Genomic DNA, 26,999 nt, shown 5'->3' on the forward strand with positions numbered 1-26,999 from the left:
ATTCAGAAAGAAAAAAAATTTCAGCCTAGGGAACCTAGCTCTGATATCATGAAGAGAATATTTTTGGTGTATTTTCTTGAATGAGATACAAGGTATTTATATACAAAGAATCCTATAATTAAGTATTTTAATTGGGTGGATATCCCAGTAATTATGCTAACTAATTAAGAAAGAATATTATGTATATAATTTTAGGGTTGACTTTCCATAACAAGATAAAAATTGATCAACATAAAAAAATAAATAATGTTGTTACTATTTAAGGGAAATGAAATAGATATTTTACAAAGTTAAAGGAAAAAAATTAAGAAAGTTAAAGGAAAAAAATTAAGGGGCTTGAACTTAATTATTTGGTAATTAAGTTGCCTATGTATTCTCTTGGGGGTAGAAGAATCAAAGCCCTCATAGTTCACTTACCTTAAATACAATTGGTCTCCACTAACTTTGATTGTCTGGATGTGGTTGTGCTCTGCCTTGTGAAGTCCTCATTTGTGGTCTCCATTATTTGATCTTGTTAATGATTATCAACTCGTCTAATCTTTCAAACAAGTTTTGTGCCTTTAAAGATTTGGTAACCATACTATGACGTTTTTCATCTAGTATGAAACTACTTGCACTAAAGATTGTTTGACTGCTACTGTTGATACAGGAACCACCACTTTTTTTGCCAATTTTGATAATACTAGAAAATGTGATTTATACCGTTTTTGCCATTTAAGTATGAAAAGGATGAAACATTGCTGTCAATAAATTTAAAGTTACTTGATAAATATAAATTAATTTCAGTGAGACCACCCGTCCCAGTTTGTACTCCGTTTTGTCTTTGCATTAAATATTGTGAACCTCTCTTAGATTGTGTTATACCTTTTCACTTGCTATGATAGTTGCTATGAAAGATTCTCCACCTACAGTATGAGACTCACACTAGTGTTATTAAGGTGAGAGGCGATAGGGTAAGGTACCTTATGGCCTTAGGTGAGAGGCAAGGCGAGGGTATTTTTGAAGTGAGTTTTGGTGCCTAAATGTAATCGATTCAAGTATTTATATTCTATCATATAGAATGATGAAACTTTAAATGAGGATGTAACCCATAGGATCAATATAGGATGTATGAAATAGAGGAGTGTGATGGGTGTATGATGTGATCCCTAATAAAGTAAAAGATAAGTTCTATAGGACTTTGGTCAGATCAGTTATGTTGTATGGGAGTAAATGCTGGGCATCTAAGGTATGACATATCCATAAGATGAATGTGGCAGAAATATGGATGTTAAGATGGATGTATGGTAACACGTTAATGTATGCAATCCTGGATGTGGTGGTTTGATGATATTTGGGAAACTAGTTATTATCACTAGCAATACTAATTTGGAAAACTTCCTAGTGCGTCAGTATTGGATTGTAATAGACCAGTAAATTTTGAGTCTAGTGGTTGTACTTTTTGCCAATGGAACTGCTCGCCAAAGGTGGAAATAAAGAAGTTGCGCCTTTCTAGAGCCTTGTGCTTGGGATAAGGCACATGCCTAGGCACATTAGGCAAGTGCTTGGTGAATGTCGCTTGCCTTTCTCTTGTAAAGGTGTTACGGATGGAGGCTGGTGAGCCTTGAGCTTGATGCATGCTCGAGGTGTGCCTTTAGTAACTGTTGTGTCTAATAGAGTTGAATGGTGAAAAAAGATCCATATAGCCGATCCTATTTAGTTTTGGATTAAGGTTTAGTTGTTGTTATTGTTGTTGTATCAACACTTAATTATATTATATTTTTACTCTTTTGTAATCTTGCTTTGCTTTTATTGATTTTTCACTTTATATGTAAAAAGGACAAAAAGCTCAATGAGATGCTTCAACTTTTTATCAATATCAAATTGTAGCTAAATTTAATGTTTGGCTTATGTTAGAATACAACTTTTATTTAGATCTAAGTTTAGTTTTTTAAGGAAAAAAATTAATTTCCATTTTCTTAAAATAATAAAAACTTTATATTTGTAATAATAAAATTTATGCTGAAATTAAAAAAAAAAAAAGGCAAATTAAAATGTCTCCCTATGAGCATGAGCATTTGGGATTCATGAAAGCGAACCTACAAATCCCAAAATAAGGAATCAATCGATAGTGAAATGCAACCATGTGACAGTTATCATCGCATGAACAAAATTTACCTGTCAAATTTTTTTGGTAATTAAATAATATTTGTTAAAAAAAAAAATCCTATAATGTTAAGTGCATAGCAATGGCATGGGCAATTTTACTTTTATGATGCAAACCTGTATTTTTTCTTTTCGTGCCTGGTTCACACTAGTATTTGGTTTGATATACACTCTTGCCTCCAAACTAACTCTAGAATGATGGAAATCTTAATGTTTTACAATTCAGTATGTGTTACAGTTTAGCATTTGACTACTAGTAGTCTTTTGCATGTTTGTTTGTAATGAAGGCAATTGTATCTCATTAAATCATGCTTCTTTACCTGTAATTTTTTTTCCCATGCTTTGTCGAATGTATAATGATATCTTGGACCAAAAGAATAAAAATGTTTGATATGCATAGGTTGTCCACATTGCAGGTTTATTGTATGGTTGCACATCCTTTGCAGCCTCACCTTGTTGCTACTGGAACCAATATTGGTGTTATTATTAGTGAGTTTGATGCCATGTCTCTCCCAGCTGTAGCTCCTCTGCCAACGCCATCAGGAAATAGGGAGCATTCAGCTGTCTATGTAGTTGAAAGGGAATTGAATCTACTAAACTTTCAATTGTCCAACACAGCAAATCTCTCTCTTGGTAGCAATGGTTCCTTATCTGAAACAGGAAAGTACAAGGGAGACTCAGCTGAAACATTGCATGTCAAGCAGATTAAGAAGCACATTAGTACACCTGTTCCACATGATTCATATTCTGTTCTTTCTGTAAGCAGTTCAGGAAAGTAAGTTTCTTTTCTTTAATGCTATTGATGTATTAGACGTGGACATACTTTTGCAGTGATTTGTTTATTATTTCTTATTTGTTATTTTGAAATATGAACTGCAGACATCATCATTGTTTATGCAATTAGCAGGCAGCTATGAAAGTGGACTATTAATGGTTCTAAATAACTTTTGATATGACATTTTATAGTTTTCAGCTAATTATTCTTATTGATGTTTTAGAGATGTATGAAGTTGCATTTATTTATTTATTTTTCCTCCCTTGCAAAAGGCCTATTGTGGCCCTTAAAGTATGAGCCAATAGTTATACAAGTCCTTAAACTTTTTTGAGATTTGAACAAGCCTTTCAAATTTTAAAAAGGATCAAATAAGTCCTTAACAAACAAATAAGCCCTTTAAATTTTAAAAATAGATCATATAAGCCTTTTAATTTTTAAAAATAGATCAAAAGGGACTTGACTTTATTTGCCTCTAATATAAATCTAGCCAAGCTCGGTATCTATTGCAGCTTGGAGTAAATTGATAAGTTGTTCTTTGATGAATGGTTCAAGAAACTTCTTTATGGGTTTATCATCTTTGTCATAATTTTTGTAGAGAAATTTTTTTGAACCATTTGATAAAGAACAGCTTATCAATCTGCTCCAGGATATAGTAGATATCCACCGGGATGTTGCAAATCGGATATGCAAGATAGCTGATTAGGACATAAATAGTGGTGGCTATAAAAGTGGATCTACTTGTGCTGTTTTTCTGCATGTCTTAGCTTCTTGCATTTAGACTTTTCAGCTGGGGCTGCTGGGATGCTTTGTCATCTTTTATTCTTCCATTAGTGGGTTTGGCATTCCTACTTTGTAGCTGGAAATCATCGTGGCAGTTGAGTTGCTTTCTAACCACAAATGTCGTTTGCAGATATCTCGCAATTGTGTGGCCTGATATTCCTTACTTCTCTATATACAAGGTTAGTGATTGGACCATCGTAGATTCAGGCAGTGCAAGGCTTCTGGCTTGGGATACATGTCGTGATAGATTTGCTATACTGGAATCTGCATTAGCTCCTAGAATTCCTATAATTCCCAAGGGGGTTTCCTCAAGGAAAGCGAAGGAAGCAGCTGCAGCCGCAGCACAAGCAGCAGCAGCTGCAGCTAGTGCTGCTTCTGCTGCCAGTGTGCAAGTTCGTATCTTGCTTGATGATGGTACATCAAATATCCTGATGAGATCCGTTGGAAGTCGTTCTGAACCGGTAATTGATGTCTCTCTCTTGTTCCATAGTGGATTTGAGTGGCACTTAATCTATGTTCATTTTTTGTGAAATTGTTCCTGCAATCAAATGCAATAGGATTCAGGCTTATGACTTATTTGTCTCATTCTTAATCTTTTTACATTGGCAGTCACTGTTTGTGTTAATATCTGCTGAATTGCTATTGTATCTGCATCACATACAAAATGGATAAAGGTTCAATTTGCCCCTTCATTTTGGCAACAAGGTTCAATTTAACACAAAATGCAAAAATTGGGTCATTTAGACCCTGAAATTGGCAAATTGGGTCAATTTTCCACAAAATGCATTGCAAGTGCATGAGGAGACGGAATTTAGATGGTAAATTACATTATAAACCTCAGGTAAATTACTATTTAGTCCTTGAAGTATTTAAGTAAGTCCTTATATTTTTTCAAGAATATTTTTTAAAACTATTTTTTCCAAAGAAATTATTAAAAAAAGGGAGTTTTTGATGTTGGAATGTTGAATGTTTGTTCAATTTGTTGATGTTGTTTTTCAATTTTGACGTGAGATTGAGAGAGGCAAAAATGAACTGATGGAGATTTTTTATTTTCATTTTCGACTGAATTTTGTTTTCCACCATTGTTGTGGTTTTTTTGGGAGGCAAGGAGAGATGGAGTGGTAAGGAACAAAGAGTAGAGAGAGAACACATAGAGAGAGGACCAATTTGTAGCTTTTTATAAACTTCAAGGATTAAATCGTGAAATGCCAAAATACGGTTTTATTCTTTCTGTGAAGCGGGTTCTGCACAGCCCAAATTTGTGGCAAATTGACCTAATTGGCCAATTCCAGGGTCTAATTGACTCAACTTTTGCGTTTTGCCTTCCTGTCAAGATAAGAGTGCAAAGTGGACATTATTCCCATTCAAAAATTTCCCAGTTTTTCACGGTAATCCCAAAAAGTAAATACAAATGGAATTGACACTTTATTTTCAGAATTTCCTATAATAAAATTTATAGATGTTTTGCAGTGAAGCAACAGTTCCATGATGCCTCTTGATAATTTTACTGAATTTACTTTTATCATTTGTTAATAATTAAAATGTTTCAGATCACCACGTGCGACAGTGGAAAATCATATGTACTTCACGTTGTATGTCTCATTGATTTTTCTGCAGGCTCCATTGTAATTTGAAGCAAAGATTGTTCATTATTGATCTTCCCTTGAGTAAAGTTGTCCTTTAACTGAATATGAGCTCTTCTAGGTCATTGGCTTGCATGGGGGGGCACTACTTGGTGTGGCCTATAGAACTTCCCGGAGGATTAGCCCTGTTGCAGCAACAGCTATATCCACAATTCAATCTATGCCATTGTCAGGATTTGGCAGTAGTGCTGGTTCTTCATTTAGCTCTTTTGATGATGGATTTTCTTCTCAGAGATCTCCTGCTGAGGCAGCCCCTCAAAACTTTCAGTTGTATAGGTGAGAGTCATAGTACTTTTCTGTTGTTAATTACAAGAGATTGGGACACCAATAAGCACTTAATAATACTACCTTTTCAAGTATGTACAAGTTACATTTTCCTTAGGTTGCTTCGTTGTGTAAGTGTTGTGCCATCAGGTTTCTAACATACATTAATTGTGTATTGAATATGAAAGTGCGACTGCTGCTAAGTGCAGCATTTAGTAATTTGTCTCCAAGTAGATTAATTAATTTTTTCCTTTTACCTTAGGGTAAATAAGATCTAAGTCCTTTTGAACCTTTTTAATGCTTGATTAAAGTTACAATTTGCAGTTGGGAAACTTTTGAACCTGTGGGTGGTCTGCTTCCTCAGCCAGAATGGACTGCATGGGATCAAACAGTTGAGTATTGTGCTTTTGCCTATCAGCAGTATATTGTCATATCTTCTTTGCGGCCTCAATATCGATACCTGGGAGATGTTGCAATTCCCTACGCTACAGGAGCTGTTTGGCACCGGAGACAGCTTTTTGTGGCTACACCAACTACTATTGAGTAAGTTTTTGTTATTGATTAATGATTTGTCTTTTTCTTTTATTATTATTTTTATTTTACTTTTTTTTTTTTAAGTTGGACTCCTGGTTTATTTAGAAGACGCTAGATTTTTCTTATATCTCTGATTAGGAATTCAAACCTAAATTAGTATTGCTTGTTGTTTGAGGGAAATAATAAGTTTGACCAAGCTTAGTTGTTATTCATATTTCTCTGGATCATAATAGTGTATTCCATATATCCACTCAAAGGAAAAATGGAGCTTGAAACAATTACCTGTTGATTTGCAGTGGAGATCCAGATAATTAAAGGAAGAAACATCAAATATATGACAATATATCAGTTTCAACTTGGCTGGTGACTTGAAATATGATTGCTTATATTCCATGCAGTGGAGCATTTATAAATATGAAGATAAGGACAATATTATGTGCATAACAATTTTGGACAACTTCATCTTGCACCAATGTAGCATTAGGTGACTGATTTCATGATTTTTATGCTGTATACAGTGGGAAATTGACACGGTAAATAAAATTTCTTCAAGGTAGATGGAATTATGGATTGAATTTTGTATATTCAATCAATTTTGGAGGAAGATTATGCTAATAGTTGTTCTGGTGCTATTGTAGATTAGTACTCAGTAGGGCCTCTGGTACAGTAATGCATTAGTAGGTTATCAGGAATTCAGGAATAGGATTCCATTTTCTGGTTTCTAGTGCCTGGCCCCATGTTGGTGTTAAAATCAGGTTATTAACCCTTTTGATTCCTGTTTTCTTCATTCTAGGTCAGTAAAAACTCAGGTAATAGTAAAAGCTCTATGAGAAAGTTCTTCAGTTGACAGTGTCTATAAATTCTTATTTATTTTGCCACACTTGGGTCTTGGGAATTGGTTGGCATTAGTTGATAAACAGCCACTTCATGTATAGGGTCCAAGAGTCTTTTGGAGCCATAAGTAGTTTTAGATTAGGTACAGATATGGTTTAGGTGCTTCAACAATAATCTACTGGTGGATGTATTTTTGCTTGTGAGCTTGTTTAGTCCTTTTAACCTTTAAACGCTTTTCATAATGGTCTTGTGAGAAGTAGAGTTCTTTAAGGCTTGTTTCTAGCTCTAGTCCTGTTTAGTCTGAGCAAGTCAAGTTGGTTGATAAGTCAGTTTACTGCAACTAGCTTTTAGATGAAACTTTTCTTCTTCCATGCCCAATAACCTAAATAATGGATTTTTATTTTATTCGTTGAACAACCTTTATAGTATCTATTTCATATCCTCCCAGTCATTTTGTAATACAGTTCAATAATAGAATTCTCAAAAATGTGGTCACATCATGAATTTCTCTTGGAGTTCAATGCCCATTTCTCTAACTTATCATGCTTTGTATTTTTCTCCGAAGAAGCTGAACAATTATGAGGTTGAAATAAGTATGACTCAAGGTGCTCCAGGTGTAAAGAGCACCATCCTCTTGGGGAATGTGAGGTATACATTTACCAAAAGTGCCTAAAATTACATAAAAAAATTGCATAAAATTCTTTCTATTTTCCTTTACATATGTATATTGTTTCACTCATTCTTTAGTGATTTCAAAATGATTAGATCATTGATTTTTTTTTCAATGCCAATTGCTATGCAGTAATTTCATAAAAATTCGATACAAAAGTTTAAGTGAATTCGCTATTTTAGAAGTAATTTTCTCAATCGATATCAATTTTCTAATGATATATATATATATATATATATATATATATTTTTTTTTTAAGTAGATAATTGCAATTTGGTTAGTGCCTGGTTATATTGTCTTACTTCATTCTTAGCATTTTTTCATTACCACTCAACAAGTTAATAGAAAAAAGGAAAGAAATTTTCTTAGGGATTGTAATTGTGGCACTGTGGTGTGTCTAGATGGGGACTGGTGCTAGAATTTTCAAGGTCAACATTTATATGTTATGTTAATCTTGGATAAGTATTCTTCTTCTTCTTATTCTATAAGTTTATCTTCTGATGAAGCTTTGCTTACTAGAATATTTGAAAAAGAAAGGAAAAAAGAATCAGTTAACCTCAGTTTTATAGGGCAAAGGTCTTATGAAAATGCTGCTGGAAGCAACTGAAGCTAGCTAACTGCATTCTCTCCTCCTTCCCTGGCTTATCGGCCTTTGGAAAATACATTTGCGATTCGTAGCGGCTGGCTGAGGAAAAACTTAATTTGAAGTGAAATTTATATTCTTCCGAGTGATTGAATTCCAAAGAGGGCCATGTAACAACAACAGCAGTTCTGTGCAGTTGCCTTCCATCATGTATTCAGCTGCCACAGCTTTTTCTTAGTTCTTAGTGTTCTTGAAACTTTATTCTTTAGGCATTGGTGTTCTTTGATTGTTTATCTTGATGCTCCTTGATTATTCAGTCTCCTTTTTTCCTGTTCTTTTTCTTTTTCCTGAAGATATAGATTTTGTGTATGGGCATGGTTCCCTTCAGTAATTATTATCATTTACTGTCCTTCGAATTTTTATTTTAAAAAAGAATAATTGAAGAAGGAAAAAGAAGAAATGTATAATAAATATCTAACATTCAACAATTTTCCAGATGTGTTTTTGTGGATGCTGGAGTTGCAGCGATTGATATAGAAACAAGAAGAATGAAAGAAGAGATGAGAATGAAAGAGGCACAGGCCAGAGCAGTCGTTGAACATGGAGAGTTAGCCCTAATCACAGTAGAAGGTCCACAAACTGCTACACAAGAGAGAATAAAACTAAGGCCACCTATGCTACAGGTTGAGAATTCATAGCATACTTTGTGCTTGTTGATACTGATAGACATTATTTATTTGATTCTCAGGAGGGATAGGGTAAAATAGAGGTTTGAATGAGGGTTAAAAAAAATGACATGGGATTTGATGTCATGTCCATAATGGAACAAATTGGATGAAACATTTGATATGCACCATATAGAGCTTTATTAGCTGGGCATTGTCTGCAGGAAGATGCATCATCATAATCATCATCATCATCATCATCATAATATTTTTCTTCTTCTTTCTTTCTTTCTTTTTTTAAATAGCCTAATGTGGCTTCTGTTTTTTTTAAAGTCCTAAGTGTTTAGCTACCTTTCTTTTATTTTTATTTTTAGATTTATCACTGCAGCCAAGAGGAGAGCCAGACCCAAGTATGGGTCACCCATTGCACCTTTTTTTTTTTTTGGGTTGGGTGGGGGGGTTTCGGGGGGTGTGGTGGTGGAGTATGTCTTACATCGATAGTGTACAAGAAAATTAAAGGGCATGGGCGCCAGTGTACAAGAAAATTAAAGGGCATGGGCGTATAAATGTTGGCAAAAAATGGATTAGGCTATTTTGGTGATGGAGAGCCCAAATTTAGGCCCTTGCCCATTTATTAATGCACACTTCTTGGCCTGTGATTTCAACTGGATTAAGTATATATAAATATGTATTCAATTGTTGTGAGAATATATTAAAATTCAGATTCTTCTCCATGGACCAGTAGTCCTTAAAAATCTAGGAATTGTTTAAATACTTTGATATAAGATGAAAGTCAAACTAGGAATTGTGTAAAGATCTGTCAATGCTGACTGAGTTTACCTGGGGTAATGGTTTAATTACTTGAGTTGAATTTGTTTGCTTTAATGTATATTTTGGCAGCAAGAGATCTAGTGCTAAATTCTTTTAGTTATGTACTTATATATTTATTTTTATAATTTTCTGGGCTTAAAATATCATAAATAGATCTCGGTTGAAGAATTTATCACCTTCTCCCTTATCTGAATCAATGCGTTTTCTTTGCAGGTGGTTCGTTTAGCTTCTTTTCAGCATGTTCCTTCTGTGCCACCTTTCTTGACATTGCCAAAGCAGACAAAAGTTGATGATGGTGATTTGGCAATGCCAAAGGAGATGGAAGAGAAAAGGGTTAGTGAGATAGCAGTTGGTGGTGGAGGGGTGTCTGTGGCAGTTACTCGTTTTCCTAGTGAGCAGAAACGACCTGTTGGACCTCTAGTAGTGGTGGGTGTAAGACATGGGGTTCTTTGGCTTATTGATAGGTAATCAGATGATATTTGTTCAAAGTCGTATTATATTTTGTATTAAGGAAAGAAGATAAAATTGTTGTTTCTACTCTCATCTTTCTTTATCATTTACCTGCAAACGATATTAGTTTCAAGTGTTAAAGTTTGATCATCATGCCTGAAGTTAATTCTTTCCCCTACATCTCATAGTTTGCCTCTTCATTCCTATAAAGTTTATTGGAGTATACAAATGTCTCAGCTAAAAAGATTATTATGTTTTGGCTGGTTATTGATGGGTTTTTTTTTTTTTTTTCTATCTAGTTGATGATAGGAAATTATTGTTACCAGGTCATCAAGACAAGTAACAAGTTTACTAGTTTCTTCATAATGACAATTTACATGTATTTTGTGCAAAAGTACTAAAGCTTATATAGAGCTTGAAACACAGCTTCTTTTTCATTTTGAAATGAGGGAGTTCCTCTCTTCATTTGTCTTTAACTTTTTTTTTTTTATTTAAATTTTTGCAAATTTATGATGCGTTATTATGTATTGCAAGAAAAATTGATACGAAACAAGTTCTTTTTTGGTAGATATATGTGCGCGCATGCCTTATCCCTAAGTCATCCTGGTATTCGTTGTCGGTGTCTTGCTGCTTATGGAGATGCTGTTAGTGCTGTTAAATGGTACTTTACTCTTTCAACTTTCTCATCTTACGTTACTACAAGAACTGGTATTACTTTATGTATCATCTCAAAAAAAAAAAAAAAAAAAAAGCTTACATAACCTTTTTTCTATTGTGGATGCACTTTCTTGCACAGGGCAAGTAGGCTTGGTAGAGAACATCATGATGATTTGGCACAATTCATGCTGGGGATGGGCTATGCTACTGAAGCTCTTCATTTGCCTGGAATATCTAAGAGGTCTGCTGTGCATAATTTTACTTTCTCCACTGATTTAGAATCGCATTGCACATGGCTTCTTTTTATGTTGGTGGTTCAAACCTGTTGATGGTATTCTTTCTAGGAAAATTTGTCTTCGCATACAAATTTTTGTCCATAAGATGCATTTTACATGTGTGCATGTGAGCATGTCTGCATGCAAGCATACACAATTGCATTGTTGGTTGGTACATCAGACATCTTTTATGTGTCGGGTTAAATGCTTATAAGTTCTTATGATGATCAATAAAGTTAAACTAATCCCATGCTGTATCTGCATCCATTAAAGTGCATTAAGAGCACTTTATTGTTGCATTCTAATGCATGCTTTTCTTGTTGGAAATCTAATTATATTGTCTTTTTCTTTAGGTTGGAGTTTGACTTAGCCATGCAGAGCAATGATTTAAAAAGAGCACTTCAGTGCCTTCTTACGATGAGCAACAGCAGGGATGTAGGGCAAGATGGTACTGGTCTTGGTTTGAATGACATTCTTAACTTAACAGCAAAAAAGGAAAATATTGTTGATGCTGTTCAAGGAATTGTGAAATTTGCAAAGGAGTTTTTGGACCTCATTGATGCTGCGGACGCCACTGCACAGGCTGACATTGCTTGTGAAGCTCTCAAGAGGTTAGCTGCTGCAGGTTCTGTAAAAGGAGCTTTGCAGGGTCATGAGTTAAGAGGACTTGCTCTACGCCTTGCAAATCATGGGGAGTTGACAAGGCTGAGTGTATGTTTTCACGCTATTATACTTCCCGTATCTTGACTTTTGGAACTTTTTGATGCATGCTAGAAACTTTAAGTAACCTCTATGCTTTGTGTTGTCTGTTGGCCCTTCCATTTTGAAAATTCATGGTTTATTCTTTTATAAATGTATTTGTGATAAAAAAAGTTGTAGTGATTCTGCATCTTTTGCATACTGATTCTTGAGTTGTTTAACACATCCTAGGAAAATTTGAAGAATAGTTAGAATATTTAGCTGGCATATTGTTTAATTATAACTATCTATAACCATAGGGATTAATTATGGACTAGTTTTAGAGTCTAAAAAATAATCCTTGATTTGTGGGATGATTAGGGAGAATTTGAATCTCTTGACCTTTGCTAATGGGGTTGAATGCAATTAATATATATTTGAAGACATTTTGGGCTTTCATCTTACTTTTCTAATGCCTAGAAAACCTATCCATCTGGGATTTTCCCACATGGCGTTAGATCAATGTTTCATAAGCTATCATTTTCACTATAGATGCCTCTGATATTTCTTTTGATGGATTTCTTTTGTTATATTTTTTCAAGTACACACACACACACACACACACACACACACAACAGTTCCCTTGCTCAACTCTCATTTGGATATCATCCGATGCTTACTCATAACATTCCTCACTCCTTGAAGTCATTATTGTCCTCAAGGATGAAGAAAATGCTGGACATGGAAATAAATTTGAGGTGCCACCTTCTCATAAACTGAAAAGAATGTGAGAATCCCACATAGCATCTTTTGCTTGCCAGTTAATCCCTTGAATTTTCAGCTATCAGCTCAGCTCAACTGCATCTTCTTATTCTGCTCGCTTCACTATACAATTACAGCCATTATAACACTGAGAGGAAAGACCAAAAATCTTGAATTGGTAGATGAAAGCATGCCCATATATGAGTAATTTCCTTGCTATTTTTATTATAAAAATGTTGCCTCCATATCCAGAAAATGACCATATATTGTACCAAAAATAACTAGAAAGAAAAGAATTAAAATTTTTGAGTGAATTTTTTTTCCTTCTCCAAATTTCCTACGCTTGTTCCTTCTAGCTCACAATACCGTTTGATGGCCAAGCTTTCTTCCTTTCGCTTCTTGATATTTCCTATTTATCTTCCATGAGACTTATAGGATTCGAACAGCTAGACTCACCATTTTGGTTCCTAAAATTTTGCCACTTGCTGAAAGTATCCACACTTTTTGTAACTCCTTTATCTTTTTGGTTTTCAAGAACATCCCTAAGAATTTTTGTAGCAAGAAATTTGGGTTTGACTTCTGCATTCCCCATAGCAAACTCTAGTTTCCAATCATCACCATCTTCATTCTTCTCCTCCTCATATTCCTCTCTTGCATTACACAAATCAGAAATAAAATTCTGCCTCTGCTCCATGTTAGTGCACTTGTCTTTCTTATTGGAAGTTCATCAAGGGCATCTTGTTCTGCACTTGACTTTTCAAGAAGTAGATCCTCATTATCGAAGACTGCAACATTCTCCTTTGCCGCTTGAATTACTTCAACCAATTTGTCCATTCTCTCTTGAAATGACTTCTCATATTTCTCTAATTTTTGTAATAGCAATTCTTCCTGCCCTTTTAATCCTCTATCGACAATTTCCATAATTCTATTATTTAACTTTTGTTCCCATGGTTGGTCTTCCATGATTATCTTGCAGAAGGTTGGGTAGGATGTCGAAAAATTTTGCTTTTAAGAGAAGAAAATTATAGGGACAAGGGAAGAAAAGTTGAGGCAGAAATAAAGATTTCAAGAATTTCAAGAACATCAAGAAAGAATAGAGAAAAGAAACTCTAACAGAGCCCAAGAATTGGAAAATTGGGAATAAGAATTTAGAAGTAATTGTTGCAAAAGATTGTGAAGATAGTCGCAAGAAAGGAAGAATATATGAGAAAGAGAAATTAAGAAAAAAGGAAGAAGAACAGAAAAGAAAACCGAACATAGAAAAAGGAAAGAGAAATAGAAGGAAGTAGAAATTCAAGAATTTTAAGAAACGGGTTTCTTGAAATGCAGCAAGTAAAAAAATTAAAGAATTTCAAGAAATAGTTTTCTTGAAATGCAACAAGTAAAAAATTAAAGAAGAAAAATAGAAGGAAGAACCAAAAATTAGCAGAAGAAGAAAGAAATTTGATTCAAGAATTTCAAGAAAGAAAGAAAGAAGAAGAAAATAAAGGGAAAGAAGGAAGAAGAATTAGAGGGAAAGAAGAGAGAGAGAGAGAACATAGAAAAACCTATAATTTTGGAATTTTGAAGACTCCCATGAACTTTAAGAGTTCTTTAGAAGCTCTTCAGGGTAAGAATTCTTATACCATTCCTCTAAAAGTCTTTGGTTGTGTTTGTATTGTTCATAAGTCACATATTAGAAAATTAGAACCTAGAGCTGTGAAATTTGTGTTTGTAGGTTGTTCTGGAACTCAAAAGGGGATAAGTATTATCATCCTCCTTCAAGAAAATAGTTTGTCAGCATGTATATCACCTTTAGAGAATCTGAACCTTATTTCCAGTATCCTCTTCAAGGGAAGAATAAGAAGGAAGAGTTTACTCGCCCTACACCTATACCTTTTTAGGGGGAGATTATTAGACTTGAACCTAATCTGAGTATTTAGGATAAGGACCCACTAGTTACTCCTCAGCCCAAAGAGAGACTGAATAGCGTGGATTTAAGAACTTATACTTGTGAAAATATAGATACAATAATTAAGCATGATACGCTTGATCAGTCAAAATCTCTGGATTTGGCTCCTGAACATCCTATTCCTGAAGAGGTATGTTGTGAGTCCCCTTCCAATTCTCACTCTAACCCTGATTCACCTGATAATAATCTTGATCTTCCTATTGCTTTTAGAAAAGGAGTTAGGACTTGTACAAAACACCCTATATCCCATTTTGTTTCCTATGATTGTCTCCCTCCTATGAGGCCTTTGTGTTATATCTTTTTTTTATTTTTATCCCACAGAATTAGGAGAGAGCATATCTTAATCCAAAATGGAGAGCAGCTATGGAAGAGGAGATGAAAGCTTTGGTAAAAAATGAGACGAGATCTTGTTACTTCTCCAGTGGGGAAGAAACTATTTGGATGCAAGTGGGTGTTCACAGTATTGCATAGGATAGATGGTTTCATTTAAAGATATAAAGCTAGATTAGTAGCAAAAAGACCTATGGGGTGGACTATCAAGAGATTTTCGTTCCTGTTGCAAAAATGAATACTATCATAATCTTGTTGTCATGTGCAGCAAATCTTGAATGGGACCTGCAATAGTTTGATGTAAAAAATGGTTTGAGGAGGTGTACATGGAAATTCCTCGAGGATTTGATGATGAAAAAACCAAAGGGAAAGCCTGCAGTTTAAAGAAGGTATTATATGGTATGAAGCAATCACCTAGAGCATGGTTTGATAGGTTTAGTAGGGCTATGATTTCCTTTAAATACTATCAAAGCAATGCTGATTATACCCTATTTATGAAACATCGTAGAGGTATAATTACACTGCTTATTGTTTATGTTGATGATATAGTTGTGACAGGGGTGACGAGGAAGAGATTGTCACTTTAAGAGAGCTCTTGGCCATGTATTTGAGACTAAAGACTTGGGTAAATTAAAGTATTTCATTGGAATAAGGTGGTTAGATCAGACAAAGGAATCTTCATTTTTGAAAGGAAGTACATATTGGATCTCCTAGAGTAAACTGGCATGTTAGGTTGTAAACCTGCTGAATCTCATATTGAAACTAATCACAGGCTGCAAATAGGAGTTGGAGAATTAGTTAATTTAGGAAGATATCTGAGGTTGGTTGGGAAACTAATTTCTCTCTTCATACTAGACCTGATATATCTATGCAGTTAGTCTAGTCAGTCAATACATGCATGATTCTTGAGAATCTCACTTAGAGGCATTCTTTCATATCTTGAGGTATTTGAAATCAACTGGTGGAAAAGGACTTTTTTTTCCAAAGCATGATCATCTTCAGATTAAAGTCTTTGCAGATGCAGATTGGGTTGGATCCCTTGATGATAGAAGATCAACCTCAGGTTATTGTACCTTTGTTAGCGTGAATCTAGTCACTTGGAGAAGTAAGAAGCAAAATGTGACAGCAAGATCTAGTGCTGAGATAGAATATAGAGTCATTATACAAGGAACCTATGAGCTATTGTGGTTATGAAAGTTGATGGAAGAGATGAAGTTGTCAGAAACAAATAATTTATCCTTAGTTTGTAACAATAAAGCTGTTAACAATATTGTGCACAATCCAGTTCAGCATGATCGAACTAAGCATATAGAGATTGACTAACACTTCATAAAGAAAAAATAGTGGATGGATCTTTGAGTGTCTCTCATGTGTCTTCAAAGGAGCAATTTGGCGATGTGTTCACCAATGGTCTAAGTAGCAAATTATTCCATACTTTAGTTTTCAAGTTAGACATGTGCAATATACATGAACCAACTTGAGGGGGAGTGTTAGAACCCTGTTAATTTTGCATATTCCTTGTTTATTGTGTTGTATTATAGGTTTTTATTCTTTCCTATTTATGTTTGGTCTTCCCTTCTAAATGGGATTACCTTTCCTTGTGTATTTAGGATTCTTTCTTTAGATTTATTCACTTTTATATAAATACAACATATGTATACAGATGATCTCCCAAACTCATTATTTCAACAAGTAGCAAGAGAAGGATTTACGTGGTTTGGCTATGGAGATTCTACATTCCATAAACACAAAACCTTAAAAGGGTTGCATTTTATTCACTTGTGTTTTGTGTCTTACATAATACATAAAACTTCATAGTTATAATGGAAGATACATATAATATCGTTCTATAAATTACTCTTATCCCTTGAATTATAGAGACAACTCATTCCCTAAATTAAGGAGTAATTTTCTCCTTGAATTAAGGAAAGTCTCATCAATTCTACCAATAACCTACACAAAGGAGATGGAATCCCTAGTGGGAATGGGAAATGAAATATACTAGTCTTGCTTTTATGGGAATATTAAACTCATTCTTGAATTTTGTTAATTCCTATCATGCATCGTGCTAATATTGTTGAAGCTTTGAAATTCTTGTGCAGTTAAGCACATAGGATACTTGGAAGCCTAAAAAATAATTTGGACTAGAATTGTAATGACCCAGCTTAGAGGCTGTTACCGGCTCTAGGAACGGTCAGCTTATAGCTGCTAAAGCGCATAGCAAGCCCAAAAACCTGATAAAAACATCACCTTATTCCATTTTGATATATAACTCAAAGCAACTCAGAGAATACTACGCTTTAGCATTTGTTCTATAGCACAAAATATTTCATTTAAAAGTAGCTCCAAATTTGAGCCTTTCTACAACATAAATGAGTGCTGAAGTCTGGTGCCATCATTCTTAAACATATAACATAAAGAGTGCTTAGAGTTTAAAGAAAAACATAAAGGTCATTCAGGTTGACATATTACATAGCTCATTATGAAACTAAAGCCAAGCACAGTAAACTAAACTGTTAATAATTACATGTCCACTAACAAGGTCCTTAAGTCATACATATATTTAGTTTGCTAAAACTCCGTAGTTTGCTGACCACTCTGATGATGTCTTTAGTACTACCCCTCTTCACTTGGGGTTAGAAAAAAAGGGGTTAAGCTTGGGAAAGTTTAGTGAGAAAACTAACAGTTAACATAGTCTTTACTTTCATTAATTTCATACACATGGAATGCAAAAGGCACGAGTTATCACAGCATAAACTGTTCACATAAGATAGATTTGTCACAAGTGATTTTCCAAAATCAAGTTCTTGGCTCATAAAGATACTCCTCAGAACTTACTCTTATCACACATCATTTACTAGCAAGCTCGGCCCATAAAGATACTCTTTGGAACTTCCTCTTTACATAACGGTGCGGCATAGACATAACTAGTCCTCACTTGGACTTAATAGTCTCATAATATGAATGAAGATAACATATTCGTATACATAGGGAGGGAATTCAATGGGTCATCCAATATCTATCAAGCATGACTAAGAATTTTTGTATTAATGCAACATCTTCGTGTTCTAGATATATGCACCTTAAAATAACATGAAATCATGCATGAGAATGATCATAGTGCATTTACAGATAATTAAATTCATTATTGCTCACTAGGGTTAATTTTACTCATCTCTTGTAGCCTATCAAACACCAAGCATGTGCCGTAGCTTTGCTTTTAGTTGCGTTCTTCGGGTCCCTCAAGTCTGATCCCATAAAAGACGAACCCTAATGAGTTCTTCTCAATAGGTCTATATGTACATTCTACCATTAGTTCTAGGTTATGGTGGCTCATAAAAACAAGTTTTGGAGCTCGAAAAACAAAAGGAAAAGCTAGTAGGCAGAAGCAATTTCGGCAACCAAAGTCCAAAGCTCAAAGTGTTCTTGAGAAACACTAGCTACTTTGGATGCTGAAGTGGGGACTTTCAGCAGTCGAATCTGGGAAAATACAGAGTGCAGAGTCGACTTTTTACAGCCCCAAAATAGACCAAAACCTGCTCCTTTTCCTTTCCCAAGCTCCAAACTTAACTCCAATCATATATACAAACCATAAATTAACTTACTCCAACAAACCTAGAATCACTTCATGCATCCATCAATTTATATAAGAAGACTAAAATCAAATTCCTTGAAAATCAACAGATGGCACCCTTGACTCGTAAGAAAACCTAGAATTTCCCATAAATTTTTATAAGGTTGTAAAAAGAAAATTTATCATAATAAATTCCCAAACTAGCTGCTAACTTCTCATTTGCACATAGACTTGAAAATATCTACGTGCAAACTCTTAAAGGTCAAATTCTCCCCCAACAAACCTTCTAGAAACATGAAATTTTTCATTGCAACAAACCAAAGAACTACCAAGAGAGGGACACAAATTCTAAACAAAAGAAAGGGCAAGTGCTTACCTCTAGAAGTAGGATTTGGCAAACCAAGAACGCCCTTTATTGCATGCCCTAACTACTAGCTATCTTGAAATTCTAGGACCTCATTTGCACTACTAGCCTGGAAGACCCAAAACTTGATCAAAACTCAGCTTTATATTTAAAAGAGGAAGGAAAGAAGGCTTTTGAGGTCCACACTTACCGAAATAGAGATAAATGGCAAGCCTTGCTTCTAAATCTCGTATATTACTCCCTTTTTGTACCGTCAAGTTAGACTGAAAGTCTTTTTGGTTCCCCTTCTCTTTTAGAACTAAACTCAAAACTGATAAGCCCGACATTCTAACCCTTTAGTACTCCACTCAAACACTACCAAGACCCTTATCATCATGCCAACTCATCCCCGAAACCCTAGGTTTCGCTGGAGTTTCCATGCACGATAGGAATTTCCAACACTAGAAACTTGGAGGGTGTTGCAAGAATCCATTACCCTTGGTTGTCCTTAAAAATTGTGACTTATCTTCTATCCTTTTTATTGGTTTTCTTTATAGATAATATTAATTGCATTGGCGTTTGCCTTGAACATTTACCTAAATAAGTCGTTGGGCCTCTCAAAAAAGGAACTTTTGTGCTTTTGGAAATTACCAGGTGATCAGAAATGAACACCAAAATTTTGAGAACAACGTGAAGTCAAATATTTTGATTATGAGATACAAATATATCAAATGAATTACATCAAACATGTATATGTGATGTTTACTTATTTCAATATCAATGTCCTTGTGATGTCTTTTTTTTTTTTTGTCTCTATTTTCAAAAAGTGATTCTGTTCTGTGTATGGCTGCAGGGTTTGGTAAACAATTTGATTTCAGTTGGCTTGGGACGTGAAGCAGCATTTTCAGCTGCTGTTTTGGGAGACAATGCTCTCATGGAAAAAGCTTGGCAGGACACAGGGATGCTTGCGGAGTCCGTACTGCATGCCCATGTATGCATTGTTTTATTTACGCAGGTTATTTCAAAACCTGAAATTAGCATCTAACTAGCTCATATGTGTCTCCAGGCTCATGGGCGACCTACACTTAAAAACTTGGTTCAAGCTTGGAACAAAATGCTACAGAAAGGGGTTGAACACAGCCCATCAACAAAGACAGATGCTGCAGCTGCATTTCTGGCTTCCCTTGAGGAGCCCAAGCTTACAAGTTTGGCAGATGCAGGGAAAAAACCAACTCTTGAAATTCTTCCTCCGGGGATGCCATCTCTTTCTGCTTTAGCTACTAGTCAGAAAAAACCTGGTCCTGGTACACAAAGTTCACAGCAGCAAGCTAGCAAGCCATTACAATTAGAGGCACCACCTGCTGTTATTTCTGAACCAGCAACTGCATCAATTACTGCCACAACTACTGCTACAGCCCCAGAAAATGCACCTTCTAGTTCTATGGCAGATGTAGAAATTGCTCCACCCCAATCAGAAGCAGGTGAACCCCATGGTTCTGTTGATGATAAAGCCCCTATCCCATCCTCAGGCAGTAATCCTGATCTGGTTACTTCAGGAGAAAACGCTGCACCAACATCTACGGGTAACACAGAATCAACTGAGGCAACACCTCAAAAACTAGATAGCCAGGGTTCACACATCACAGGTACCGTGCCCTTGAGTGATGCCTTTGCTTGATTGTCAAGTTTGAAACTCGTTAGAGGAAGAGCATGTTGGAAATTCTTTGATGATTCTTTCATCTCTATATGAATTTTGAGCGTGGACCATTACTGTGTCTACAATGCTAAAAGAATAGAATTTGGACCCAGAGATTAGTTTCATTGTAAGTTGAATCCTTATCTGTATATTGTGTTGGTGTTGAGATCTTGTATGCTTATGTGATTTTTCTTAGAACTACTTCATGGCATTGAACGTTGCACTTAGTGTTCTTTTTCTGTAACTATGCCAAAGACAAAATATAGCCTTGATCTGCCAGTGTTAAGGTTTACAGTGTTGTACTAACGAATTTTACCACGTTTTTTTAGTTTTACATAGCAGCTTAGAATTTATAAACAGGTTGAGTTGTAAGGTGTCTGATTTGTTTACGATCCAGATAATGAAAATTCTTTTACTCTCCTTTAGCTGGGAATGGAATGTTCTTTAATTCAAAAAGGTAAAGTGAGTTTTGAAAGTGTTTGATGAAAATTCATTCAAATTTGATGGAATTGAACATCATACCAACCATATTTTTCTTTTGTGAAATTGTAAATATGGGGAGAAAAATCTTTTTTTTTTTTTTTGCAATTTTTTCTTAATTTCCATTTTCCTCTTCCATTTTCTGGTACAGTTTTGTTTAATTTAGAGGTTCTAAATTCTCATGAGTACTTACCAGATATTATTATACAGTGGAAAATGTTTGTCATTGAAAATATTTAGTAAAATCTTTTGGTTATTTGATTGTAATATTAAATTAATGGTATGTATTTATTTTATTTATATATAAATATTTTCTTATTTTAATAAATTATTAAAGTTTAGAAAATAAAAAAAAATATTTTTCTTAAAAATAACATAATTTTTTCTTTGATGAATAAAATATTTTTGGTTAATCAATATTCCGGAGTGTTCCAAGCATTATTACTTAAATGTTTTTTCACTATTGCTATGACTTGCAAATTGCAACCAGAGGAGATTAAGGGGGTGTTTGGTTTACTTGTTGGGTGCAGCTGATAGTTAATGAACACCTAAATCGGTAAATTATAGTGTTTGGCAAGTTTAAAAAAATAGAGCTGATAGCTGATGGGCAATTGATATGATACTCATCAACTGCAGTTTATATCAGCTCTATTTTTAGAGCCGTTTTTGATCAGCTGATAGCTGATTTGATTTTATTTTTTATTTTGATCATATTATTCTTTTTTATTTAACTTAAAAATTAATATTATTAATGTTTTTATTCTTTATTTGTAATTTTAATATTTTAATTAACGTATTTTAATTTTATTAAAATATTTTTTTATTAATAATATAAAATATAAAATATTTATTTATATTTAAAAACTTAAAATTAATTATAAATTTTTCTATTAACAATAATAATTATTTTATTTTTTTATCAATATTTTTAAAATTATTTAATTATCTTAAAAAATAATTATTTTCTTATTTCAATAATAAAATAAATGATATAATATAATAGATTAATAATTATATATTTATTTAAATAATATAATATATTACTTTAATAATTATATATTTAATTTAATAATAAAATAAATAATATAATGTAATAAATTTATAATTTTATATTTATTTAAAAATTAAATAAATTATATAATATATACCCTTATTAGTCATTTCACATAAACCAAACAGGCCTCAAGTAATTATTTAACTTGCACCTACTGAGTAATAATAATTCTCACTAAAAAAATAAATGTCACTATTATATTTTTTCTGTAATGATAAACTATAAATAAAAGGAGTTCATGGAATCTTTGAGTTCGTGTGGCATTAAGCATTCGATCACTACATTAACAATACAATATTTATTTATTAGGGGTAAACATTCAATTCAAATTGAATTAAACCAAATTGAAACAAATTAAATTATGAAAATCGAATTATAAATTTTAGAAATTGAAATGAACCGAAATGGATGAAAATCGAATCAAATCGTTTTATTCGATTCGGTTCGGTTCAAACTGATTGGTTTTGATTTTTGATTGATTTTTTAATTTAGATTTGATTTTCAAGTTATTTGGTCTGATTTTAATCTTGATTTGAACCAAATAACTATTAATCAATGAAATTAAATAATTTATATATATAAAAAATTACATATAATTCATAAATTACCCATAAAAATAAATCAAATAAAAAATTAATAAAATTATTAAGTTCGGTTCGGTTTAACTGATTTTTTTCTCTTCAAAATCGAACCGAACTGAAATAATCAAAATTTTTATTATACAAAACCGAACCGAACTGAATTATTTTAAAAATTAAATCGAATTACTGAATTAAGATGATTTAATTCGATTTATTCGATTTGAACCGAATAATGCTTACCTCTAATATTTACTCATTTAATTATTTTGCAAGTAGTAACAACTCAACCTTATTATTTTGACAAACAGGAGGAAACTCGCTAACTGATAAGTTCTCTTGCTAGGTTCAAACACATACTTATGAGGGAATCTTTAATAGATAATAACTCAGGAAACTCTTTCTTCAACTTAATGCATCCAATTGATTTTTCTTTCACTGTGAAATAAACCAACTTGAAATTAGAATCAACACAAGTCTTATATATATACATCTCCAAAATCTCATTACGCCTAGATTTGTGAAGTTCCATATTCCGGTCAAGCTCTTCTTCACTATCTCAATTGAAAAGGGAATGAATTATAGCCATTATAATCCGTTGTTAATTCTTAGTTAAAAAAAAAAAATGAATTTTGGCGACAAATTTTAATGCATCACTAAATGTATGAGAGACATATAGCAACGGATCAATGACACATTAATCACTAATTAATATTATTAGCGACAAAATTTTAATCTATCACTAAGAGGTGGATGATCAGATTATATTGTAATCATTTTATTAATAAATATAAAAATAATATAAAATAAAATATTTAGTATGATTAAATAGGGCTACATAAGTGTCAGGGAGAAAAAGAGAGCAGCAGAATACATGTGATCTCTTCTGCCCAAGCCAACCCATATTGTAAAAGAAGGAAAGGTGGAATGGAGCTATAAATATATATATAGAACATATTTGGTAAATGTAGCAGTTACTTGAGTTTCCAGCTGATAGTAAATGTAGAGGTTGAAAAAGGCTTTTCAAGTTTCTTGAAATTAACAACACTACAAGAAAGAAGACATAGTCGAGAGGTGAATAAGAGTCCATCAAAATTAAGTTATTTTAAATGAGGTACTTAGAGATCACAATGGTAAACTTTTTTTGTTTCCCTTGCCCAATTGGGGTGGATGATACCAATTTTGCGGAGTTGAAAGCTCTCCATAAGGTTTTGGAATTATCCATTGCATTGCCTTCTGTATGGTTCTGCCTTCTTTTATCTTCATTGAATCAGATTCTAAAAATGCAATGTGGGGCAAGCTACCATTTTAACATGTGAGTGAAACTTATTTTGTATTTTATCAACTGTATATGATCAGATCCAAGTAAAAATTATTCATTACATGTATTTTATGGCTTATTTTTATATTTTTGTTGTATATTTCAATACCAGATCTTCTTATTTTTTCTGATAAGTTTAATTCTATTTAGCTCATATCCTCAGTATTAATTACCCTTGATATTGTGCTATATATGCTCAAGAAACGCCTATTCTCATAAAGGAAGATCAATTTGTTACGATTTTTAGCTCCTTGAATAATTTTTCTAGAAATTCATACGATTTTTGTTTTCATTCAAAATAATAGCAGGAAATATAAGCTCATTAATTTTCTTCCACACTATTAATTAATTCTACTTATAACCCTTAGATAGGAATAGCAACGGGACGGTTCGGGGGCGATTTATGCCATTCCCATTTCCCCTTCTTTACTAATAAATGTGTCTTCGACTCTGCTCTATACCCCGCGGAGTAATAAAATCATTACCCATCTCCGCCCTTTGAAAAACAAGAATCCCCGTCCCTATCCCACCCGTCCTCGCCTCGCCAAACCCCTTTTATATATATATATATATATATATATATACGGGGTGGATTTGGGGTAGGTTTTGGGGTAGGGTGCTTAAATATCGACCCTGCACTAACTCCGGTGATATATTTTTTGGAATACCCGAAACTCGATCTGAAATCCGATTAAACGTTGGAAAACTCGCCCCGATCGAAATGGGTGGGGCGAGTCCCATGGGTTTGGAGATTTTGCCATCTCTAACCCTAGAACTTAAAATTTGTAATTTGATGAGATTAATTACTTAATTTACATTTATTATTGAATAGTAATATCTTTTACTATAAAATGATAAATGTAATAATTATATAATTTTTTAATACAATAATGGAGTTTGTCGAAGAACTAACTCTTTGAGCTCATGCACAATAAAATAACTATACATAATAACCATCATGCTGATAGTTTAGTAGAGAACAACTTATATAGATGAAATTTATTATAGAATATGCAAGAAATAAATAAATGGGCAGTGTTTTAAGTTAAGATGGATCAAATTTAGAAAATATTTTCCTAATTAAATATTTATATTTTATTATTCTGAAATAGTAGCAGCAACATGACAACCTTAATATTTTGCCAACATGAGGAAACTCCACCAACTGATTAATTTTTCTTGTTGGGTTTAAAGACATACTGAATGAGTGAGTCTTTAATGGACAATAACTCAGGAAACTCTTTCTTCAACTTAGATGCATCCAATTGATTGTTGCAGCGGGAGGCAACAATAACTTTGGCTTGTTCTTCCACTGTGAAATTAACCCACTTGAAATTGGGATCCACATAAGTCTTATACATCTCCAAAATCTCATTGTGACTCACCACGCCTGGGTTTGTGAAGTTCCATATTCCTGTCAGGTTCCTCTTCGCCATCTCAATTGAAATTGGAATGAGTTCGTCCAAGACACTCATGCTGTTTGGAATGTTAACAACTCTTTTGTATGTTCTAATCTTAAAGATGAAGTTGCGAGGATTGTCCAGATCTGATGATATTGGCATTCTGAGTCTAAGGTTGCAAACATTGTCATATTGTCTCACAAGCACATCAACCTTGCACAAAAAGTTCAGGAATTCATAAGTTATGCATCCAAACTAACCAATCCCATGTAATAATTTCTCAAAATCTTGAGTAAACTCATTTTAAATTGACAAAAATAAATGGAGGGACGAAAGTGTATGAATAAATTAAAACTTAGTAATTTATCTTAGGAGTTAACAATGTATACGTACCATGGCTTTGGTTAAAGAAAAGAAAGAACCAGAGTAATTGGATACGTCTTCCTCAGTGAATCCCATACCTGATCCTAAAGGATGAGAATCATCATAATCGAAAATACAACCACTAGTATAGTTCACCATTAGAAGATTATGCTGTTTGCAAACGTCAGCCAGTGTTAGAGCACCAACAACATTGCTGCGAATTGTCTCTAACTTGTGAAATTCACACCAATCCACATTGGGTCTACCAGTGACTCCAGCAGCATTGAAAACATGAGTAGGCCTAACAGCTTGAATATCTTCCAAGATCTCTGATCTGTTCTCCAATCGACCTTTTCCATAACTGTAAGGTATTCCCTGCTTCTCGCACAGCTTTCCAAGCATTCCCCCTATCCAACCTGTTCTTCCGTAAATCAAAAATTTCAGTGATGGCTTCTGTCCTCCGGAGGTATTGTTGGTTTTTGGCACTGCTGCCATCATTATTCTGCTAAATGATCAAAGCAAGTGAAAGTTGTTATGGATAAATTAATTAATTAACATGGTGGCATCAAGTTCTAACAATTAATTAATATTAGCTTTAGAGTCCCAAATTTTGATCCGACGTAGTTAAGCTTTTGGAAAGCATGCATATGATTTAGAACTATGATTAGCGGAAAAGTGTAGCAACGCATGATTAGAGAAGGCCATGCAGCTACAGGAGCTAAAGCTGGAAATTAAGCATGATTTATGAAACCATATTGCAAAAAGAAGCAAAGGTGGAATGGAGCTATATAATATTACTGTGGTTTTGAAGATTAAAAGAGCATAGTTGGTAAATGTAGCTGTTACTTACTTGAGTTTTCTAGCAGATAGTAAATGTAGAGGTTGTAAATGGGTTTTTCAAGTTTCTTGCAATGAACAGCACTATAAGAAAGAAAAGAGAGTGGAGAGATGAGGAAGGATGTTAGCCAACTTGCGTTATTTATAGAGGAGGCAATTGAGTCCAGGAAATTCAAGTTATATTAAACTTTTCTTTCTTTCAAAACTTAATTAAGTTAGTTATGCAAGTAAATTCTTATTTAGATCTGATCTATCATGAATTCAAAATAAATGATGTATGTGAGATCCACCTATTAAATACATAAATTTTTATATATTTATATCTTAGGTTCACGATATTTCGAATTTAAACAAGAAAAATTCCAGTTGTGCAATGTATTTATGAAATAAAAAGTGTTTCAACAATTATTAACAAAGTTTATGGGCAGAGGCAGAGCCTCTCAGGGACCTAGGGGCCATGTCCCCCTAAAATTTTCATAAAATTTTTAGTATATAATATATTATAATATTATATAATTATTTTAAT

General features: G+C 33.7%; 2 protein-coding genes across 6 annotated transcripts in view; one reads left to right on the forward strand and one right to left on the reverse strand.

The window, feature by feature from the left end:
- Positions 1 to 20,865, forward strand: part of LOC110673705 (uncharacterized) — a 52,380-nt gene extending 31,515 nt beyond the window's left edge. For both annotated transcript variants that reach the window (XM_021836862.2, XM_058133214.1), the window contains exons 11-21: positions 2,562 to 2,920; positions 3,831 to 4,161; positions 5,405 to 5,619; positions 5,932 to 6,150; positions 8,725 to 8,911; positions 9,938 to 10,188; positions 10,743 to 10,835; positions 10,971 to 11,072; positions 11,460 to 11,817; positions 19,598 to 19,735; positions 19,811 to 20,865. In XM_021836862.2, the coding sequence (XP_021692554.2) occupies positions 2,562 to 2,920; positions 3,831 to 4,161; positions 5,405 to 5,619; positions 5,932 to 6,150; positions 8,725 to 8,911; positions 9,938 to 10,188; positions 10,743 to 10,835; positions 10,971 to 11,072; positions 11,460 to 11,817; positions 19,598 to 19,735; positions 19,811 to 20,422 (2,865 nt within the window). In that variant the 3' untranslated portion in view covers positions 20,423 to 20,865. The remainder of the gene's footprint in view (positions 1 to 2,561; positions 2,921 to 3,830; positions 4,162 to 5,404; positions 5,620 to 5,931; positions 6,151 to 8,724; positions 8,912 to 9,937; positions 10,189 to 10,742; positions 10,836 to 10,970; positions 11,073 to 11,459; positions 11,818 to 19,597; positions 19,736 to 19,810) is intronic.
- Positions 20,866 to 24,948: 4,083 nt separating this feature from the next.
- LOC110673701 (bifunctional dTDP-4-dehydrorhamnose 3,5-epimerase/dTDP-4-dehydrorhamnose reductase-like) lies at positions 24,949 to 26,587 on the reverse strand. 4 transcript variants are annotated; one of them, XM_058133217.1, is made up of 3 exons: positions 26,487 to 26,587; positions 25,667 to 26,141; positions 24,949 to 25,486 (listed from the first exon to the last, which is right to left on the reverse strand). In XM_058133217.1, exons 2-3 carry the CDS (start codon positions 26,132 to 26,134, stop codon positions 25,043 to 25,045), a joined length of 912 nt encoding a protein of 303 aa, XP_057989200.1. In that variant the 5' UTR covers positions 26,135 to 26,141; positions 26,487 to 26,587; the 3' UTR covers positions 24,949 to 25,042. The 4 variants fall into 4 exon arrangements, with proteins under 4 accessions (XP_057989200.1, XP_057989198.1, XP_057989202.1 ...); XM_058133215.1 differs by having other exon boundaries at positions 25,667 to 26,138; positions 26,487 to 26,581; XM_058133219.1 differs by having other exon boundaries at positions 25,667 to 26,138; positions 26,435 to 26,580.
- Between the last annotated feature and the right edge of the window lie 412 nt (positions 26,588 to 26,999).

This window comes from Hevea brasiliensis, chromosome 14 (genome assembly GCF_030052815.1).
Source record: "Hevea brasiliensis isolate MT/VB/25A 57/8 chromosome 14, ASM3005281v1, whole genome shotgun sequence".
Lineage (NCBI taxonomy): Eukaryota > Viridiplantae > Streptophyta > Magnoliopsida > Malpighiales > Euphorbiaceae > Hevea > Hevea brasiliensis.

What these genes read in the sequence shown, in the direction of transcription:
- LOC110673701 (XM_058133217.1), bottom strand. Translation starts at nt 26,134, where the DNA reads ATGATGGCAGCAGTGCCAAAAACCAACAATACCTCCGGAGGACAGAAG. An exon ending in TTTCTTTAACCAAAGCCATG is followed by an intron (nt 25,487 to 25,666) that starts GTACGTATACAT and finishes TTTTTGTGCAAG; the next exon opens with GTTGATGTGCTTGTGAGACA.